This window comes from Ananas comosus, linkage group 1 (genome assembly GCF_001540865.1).
Source record: "Ananas comosus cultivar F153 linkage group 1, ASM154086v1, whole genome shotgun sequence".
NCBI lineage: Eukaryota > Viridiplantae > Streptophyta > Magnoliopsida > Poales > Bromeliaceae > Ananas > Ananas comosus.
The window spans coordinates 17,840,741-17,848,436 of NC_033621.1; the positions used below are offsets into that span (position 1 = coordinate 17,840,741).

At 35.5% G+C, this 7,696-nt stretch overlaps 1 protein-coding gene across 1 annotated transcript in view; it reads left to right on the forward strand.

Moving 5' to 3' along the window:
• Nucleotides 1–5,412, forward strand: part of LOC109720626 (CBL-interacting serine/threonine-protein kinase 15-like) — a 5,895-nt gene extending 483 nt beyond the window's left edge. Inside the window, exon 2 of the mRNA XM_020247897.1 lies at nt 5,194–5,412. Within this exon, the coding sequence (XP_020103486.1) occupies nt 5,194–5,412 (219 nt within the window). The remainder of the gene's footprint in view (nt 1–5,193) is intronic.

Genomic DNA, 7,696 nt, shown 5'->3' on the forward strand with positions numbered 1-7,696 from the left:
ATAGTGTAATCAAGTTCTAACGAGCCAATCTGGATTTGAAGCCACATCATGAAAAACCAACTGAGCAACGGAGCTTTCCGTGCTCCCATATTATACCACCTAGCTTATTATATAACCAAGTGTTTTTAATTGGCGGACTTTCAATCAACGATCGGCTTCTGTTATACTGATCTACATATGAAAGTATTTGGAAACTAAATTTCATAATTTCAGCCGTCAAGATACTATCAACGAGTATCTAGTCCAAAATTGAACGGCTGAAAAAAAAATCTCATAAAAAATAGATGATAGAAGACTTGAATTAGATCAGGGGTATGACATGTCGCAATACTTGTTTATTCTAAATGGTTAAAAAAAAAAATATAAAAATTTATCAGATTGGATTTTTTACAATCCGTTAAATTCGATAACGCCATCACGTCTATAATCTGCCATTAAAATTGTGCAATTTTTAGACTTTTGATCACTAGCCAAATATTGTCGAAAAATTATAAATTTTTAATTCAGAATATTTTTATAGTGTATCAGTCTAGCGTGCGATCGTCGATTTAGAAGTGACGCATCATTAAAAACAATTGTAACACGAGCCTCCGTGCTACTATAAGATAGACTAACCTAGCTCTCATCTCTCTCTCTCTCTCTCTCTCTCTCTTCTTCTCTGTACTTAATATATATATAATATAGCTGAGCTGGAATGCTATCCGGTAAGTAAACCGACTCTTGCATACCCATTGTTTTCGATGATGAGCCTCCAAATACGACATTCGGCAATAGTTGACGGCATATCTATGCCATTATGAATCATCTAAAACCAAATTTTATACTTTTCAATATTTTTCTATTATCCATCAAATAGACACAAAATAACCGCTAAGAATAAATATCTTTAAAAGTAATATATGAATTTATAATCAGATCGAAAGTATAATCTTGTTCTTAATAGTTTAAAGAATTGTCTAACCAAATCAATTTATTGATAATATCTTTTACACTCGTTAAACGAAAAAAAAACGCTTCATATGACCCATTAAATTACAAAATTTGAAATCTTTATCATTAGGTCAATGACCGTCAAAAATATTTGAATTTTGAGTTCCCTATATACTTCAAGTGTATAGATCATCTTCAACTGCATCTTCGATTTGAGCTCCATATCGAAAATAAATATGCGCAATGGCAGCCCGTTTCTATTCGATGTATTCGCAGCTAACTCTCTCTCTCTCTCTCTCTCTATATTTTATTATTATAGAGTCAGGCTGGATACTATCGATAGCTACGAGTATTTGTGCTCTAATAATTTTTCTGCCGTTAATTTATCTCTTTTATCATTTCATTCCATTCTGTTTACGGCCCCAACTTCAATGGGTCACTCATCTAGACTACTCCCGTCCCAGCACGCTTAACTCTCTTAACTCTTGGTCTTGCACCACCAAAATCTTAAGCCGGCTAAAGAGTTTAGCCTATTATCTATATATAGGACTACCCGGGTCTCACAATCCTCCCTTACTATCTATCCTCGTCAGCCAGACATAAGTATCCAACGAGTGAGACTCGTTCACTTTAGCCTCATCCAGACCCATGGCTCCAGCGAGACTCATCTCACACTTCGTCTGGTATATGGCTTATACCAACTGCACGCCCAACTCCCATGAGTCACCCATCTAGACTACTCCGTATCCCAGCACGCTTAACTCTTCTTAAACTCTTGGGTCTTCCACACCCAAAATGCTTAAGCCTCGTAAGAGTTTTACCCTAGTATATCTTATATATAGGAAACCCGGTCACACGTTCATTTATACATTATTCAACAACTACTTATTCAACCTAGGCCCATATCATCTATCGCACATCTTCTTATTCAAATGAAAGAAACTAATACACCAAGTCATTGTGCTATTATAGTATTTTCAGCTTAGTTCTATATATATATATATATATATATAGATTATATATATATAAGTTTGACTATAATACATCGGTAGTAAACACTCGGTTTACTACCTATTTGTTTTCGATATAGATTCAATATAATGATCGGACACCTTCAACATGATTAAACTATTAAACATCTGGAAATCAAATTTACCTCACACCATTTTTCGTTTATTGTCTCTCTCCATCAACTGAACAGAAAGATGAATGGCCTAGAAATTAAATATCTTCAAAAGTGATAATACATTTTATATTGAGATCTAGCGTCTAGATCTTATTTAAATAGTTTAAAGAAATTTTCTAATCAAAAATTTAGTTGATTTGATACTTCTTATACCGTTAAACGAGCAACTACACCCATATCGCGCTTAAAATTACTTTGGCACATTACTATCGTTAGTTAGTTATGCCAAAATCATGTAAATTTTATTTCTAGATAATTTAAAATGGTTAGATCAATGTTCAACGTGCCGCGATCGTGATTAGCTATCATCAAAAACAAATCGGTATAAAACTGAGCAGCTTTACTACCATAGTAGCCCAGTGCTCCAACGTATTCAGTACAATACAATCATATCTACATATATATATATATATATATACTATATTATTATATGTATTTATTAATATATGAAACTTATGTATGTATTATGTATTAATTAGTATGTAGAGATATACATTACATACATATATACATACATAAATACATAAATATACATAATATACATAACATACATATCCATATATTACTAATACATACATATTTTATATATAACATACATACATATATTATATATATAATACATATCATATATCATTCCATAATACATTACAAAATATATATATATATATACATACATACTATATTATATATATATAAATGATAATATATATATATACTATACAACATAAAAATATATATATATATATAATACATCCATATAAATACTACGTACATATATATATTACGTACATATATATAAATATGTATCTACATATTATATATGTAGTATTATATATATGTTAACGTTATGACTATATATATTACGTATGTAATATATAATGTATGTATTATTAGATAATAATAGGTATACAAGTATATATATATAATATATATATACATGGATATATACAGATATAATATATATATTACATCATATAACTAATATTATATATCTGACATGTATATATATATATATGTAGTATTATTATATATTAGTAATGTAATATATATGTTGTATGTATTTATAGAGAGAGAGACGGCAAGACACAGAGAGAGAGAGACGAGTAGAGAGAGCGCTAGGATGCTTATGGAAGCACGGAGGCTCCGTGCTCCTTGTTTTGCAATGTTCTACTTCGAGATCGACAATTCGGCTCCTCGTTTAGACTTATCTAGAGTATTTGAATACATAGAAATAAATTTGCATTTTCTGATATCATTTGACTATGTGATCGACAGTGCAGGCTCAAAAATTCAAACGCCTGAAAATTAAAAAATCTATACAAAAACGCATAATATGACATTAAAATTTTAGATCAAAGTTATTATGTTGCTTTATGTAGTATAAAGAATTTTCAATCAAAATATTACTGATTTTATATTTTCTACACGTTAAAATTGCAAACAGTCACTACGGCCCATTAAAATTATTCAATTTTGAACCCCTCTCATACTAGGGCAAATGATATCGAAAAATCAAAAATATTTTTTTACGGATTTCACAATATCTAAATCAATCCTTATGAGACCTGCATCAACAATTCGGCAAAAATACGCCACATCGAAAACAGGCCTGAAGCACGCAAGGCTCTGCTCTCCAGAAGCCATAGAAGCCTTCCTCTCTCTCTTCTCTTCTCTCCTTCTTCTCTCCTATATATTTATATATACTTAAATTATATATTATATTATTCCGATGACTACTACAACAATACATATGTTAAAGCGAGTTCACTTGGCCGACGTGGCGCTTTCTCTTATCCCTCTCGAGAAAGAAAAAGATAAAAGAGAGAGACGAAAGAGGAGAAAGAGAGACCGAGAGAAAGAGAGAAAGAAGAGGAGAGATAGAGAGAGACAGACGATGAGAGAGAGAGGAAGTGCTTTTTTTAGATCCTTATGTTCTGCTTTAGATTAGAGGAGAAGGGGGGACACGGGGCCCAGGCCGCGCGTAGATGACGAGGGGGGACACGCGGACTTGGTGGGCCGCGGTGTTTTTGTACCCGACTCGCTGCCCCCCACCCGCGGGCGCCTGGGAGAGAGAGAAGAGAGAGATGAGAGAAAATAGATGGACGGGGGCCGGGAGGGGGACCAAGGGATGTCCTTCTCTCCTCTCCTGCCACACATCTTGACTCTCCCTCCCCTCCTGCTCTCCCTCTCCACCACCACCCCCCCTCTTTCTCTCGCCTCTCCCATCTCTCTCCCCCTCTCTTCCCTATTCTCCCCCCGCTCTTTCTCTCTCTTGTGCCCTTACCCCAGCGTGGGGGGCGGCAGCGGGGGCGGATAGATCAAAGCGTGCCGCGCGGCGCGGCAGCGAGCGGAGTCTAGATTAGGAGCGGCACCGGGCGCGGTGGGACACTGCCTGGCCGCGCGTGTGTCTTCGCCAGTGCTTTTGCGATCGCTCTCCACACCGAACCTTCTGCTTTGCTGCTGGAGGGTAGCATGGCGGACGCCTCAAATCTACCTGGTACACAGTGAAGTATCGCCGAGGAGGCGGACGCTCGAGCGGACGGGCGCCAGGACGGCGGCGAGGCACGCGCAGACGGCGCCGGGTCCGAGCACAGCGCGCGCAAGGGTGGGCTCAGCGGCTGGCGCCCGCACGAGCCGGGGGCGACGAGGGCAAACTGTCCCGGGGGCGGCGGACGGGGTCGGCACGCGCGCGGGCGTCTCCGAGGAGCGAGCGCGGCACGACCGGGGCGCGCGGGCGGAACCGAGCCGTAGTGGGGCTTGCACAGTGCCAGTCCCATCTCGGCCAAAGTGCCCGACACATTAGAGAGGAACAGTCCAAGCCGATAGACTCTTCTCATTCTCCTCCGTCTTGCTATATATATATATAATTTTATTTATATAATATATATATATATATTATTTATTTTATTTAATATATATTTATGTATTATATATAGTAATATATATATATATATATAAATAATTTTATTTATAAATATATATATATATATATCTATTATATACTATTTTATTTTTATATAGATATATTAAAAAATAAAATATATAAATAAATATTAAATAATTTAGACATGCTGTAGATCGTCGCCGCGTTGCGCTACTGCCACGCGCGCAGCGTGGTGCACCGCGACGTCAAGCCGCAGAACCTGCTCCTCGCTCGCGACGGCGTGCTCAAGCTCTCCGACTTCGGGCTCGCCGCGCTCGCGGAGCAGCGCGGCCGCGACGGGCGCCTACGCACGGCGTGCGGGACCCCGGCCTACGCGGTACTCTTTATTAATGGCTCTGAGACTTTCTCTTGAATTGGTTAGATGCCATAGGAGCTTTAATTTCATTTATTTATTGGAAGGGCCCATAGGATTAGTTTGTTTTAATTGTATAACATATATTTTTTCTACGGCATTTCATCCTCTCTCTCAGCTTCATTTTTTTTATATATATATTTCTTTTGAGATGCTCTTTGGATGCAAGATAGTAATCAGTGCTCATTTTGTGAAAACTGAGTTACTTTTTCAAGGTAAATTATGTGAGATTTGGACTGTGTTGGTAGAATTTATTAGTGTGCAGCGAAAGAAGTTAACTTGAAAATGAATTTTTATTCCCCCTTATTTGTGTTAGTCCCCTTGATTATTTATCTGAGTATCAAATTATAAAATGAAGTGAATCGTACACTTCTAGGCTTTTTCAAGCATGTGGTAAATTTCTGGGTTTCACTTCTAATGCTGCGGGTACGACGGGGCGCGCGCCAAAGCGTGGTCGTGCGGGGTCATCCTCTTCGTGCTCCTCGCGAGACGGCTCCCCTTCGACGACGCCAACATCCCGCTCATGTACCGGAGGATCCACCGGCGCGACTACACGTTCCCGCTCTGGGTCTCTCCCCTTCTGCAACCACCTCATCTGCCTCTACGCCCAATGCCGCCTCCCCGTCGCCGCCCGCAAGGTGCTCGACGAAATCCCCCAATTAAAATTTTCTATTTAAATATATATATAGTAATATATTATACTATAAATAGAGAGGAGAGAGAGGAGAGAGGATGAGATGAAGAGAGAGAAGAGAGAGAGAGAGAGAGAGCTAGACCTATGCTTCGAAAGTACGGAGCGCTCCGTACTTGTCAGTTGTTTTCAATAAATGGGACATCCGATTGTGCGATCGGTTCTGTTAGACATGATCTACGCTGTTGGAACTACCTAAAACAAATTTATAATGTTTTTGTTCGTTTTGTCTAGTAAACGATGTAGCCTCAAAATGAAACGGGCTGAATAATAAAGATCTCATAAAAAACAAGTGAAAATGACTCAAATTTGAAATCAAAGTATTGAGTTTACTAGTTGATGTTAAGTAGATTTTCTATTAAATTTTCATCTAATTTGGATCTTCATACATACCGTGGAACTTGAAAAGTGCTTACATCGCGGCCATTAAAAATAGTTCATTTTTTAGACCTTATTGATCGACTTGGTAAATATTCAAAATTAAAAATTTGGTTTCATAAATAATTCCTAATTGGTAGATTTAACTTAAACGGAGCCGCCGAACGAATCGGATTTGTTATCATCGAAACAACTTAAAGGTAGGAGGTCCGTACTTTCGAAAGTACAGAGTTCTTACTATAATATATATATTATATATATATATAGTATAATATATATATATAATATATATATAATAGTATAATAGGTTGGAATATAAATTAATAGTAAACCTTCTTTTATCTATTCAATTTTAACCTTGGATTAAAATTGTAGGTTGGATGATGATATGTCGGTTAGAATTAGTGGTCCAAAGGTTGGGTGGTCCCCACTTAGGTTATAGTATTTTAATCCAATGGATTAGTTGAAATAATGAAATAGTTGATCAAAGGTAAAAAACTGTAGCATATCAATAAAATTTGGCTACTAAATTAGTAGCCCAGTCCAACTCTCTCTCTCTCTCTCTCGTCCTCTCTCTGCTCTCTCTCTCTCTACTATATATATATAGAATAATATACACATAGAGATAGAGAGATAGAATATATATTCTCTCTCTCTTTTTTTTTTCCTTTCCCAATTTTTTTTTTAGTATTGTGATTCACATACAAAAAAATAAAAATTTAAATTTAAACTTTAAATTTAAATACAACAATTAAAATTTTCTATTCAAATTTATATATATATATAGAGAGAGAGATAGAATTATAAAAATATATATATAATAAATATATATTTATAAATAATATATATATATATAGAGAGAGAGAGAGAGAAAGAGAGAGAGAGAGAGAATTTTATATATATATATATATATGTATATATTAGTAATTAAGATAAAATATAAATATTTTAAATTTTAAGTTCTAAATTTAAAATTTAAAATTTTAATATTTTAAATATATATTAAATTATAAATGGAATTTTAAAAATCCAAATATTAAATTCTAAATATTGAAATTTTAATTTGATATATTAAAATTTAAATTTTAAACTTCAATATTTTATATTTTAAATTTAAATTTAAATTTTAAATAATAAAATATTTTAAAATTTAAATATTTAATTATTTATTTCGATTTTTGTTCGTAAATTTGTCGCTGTGAAGGGCCGGCCTTC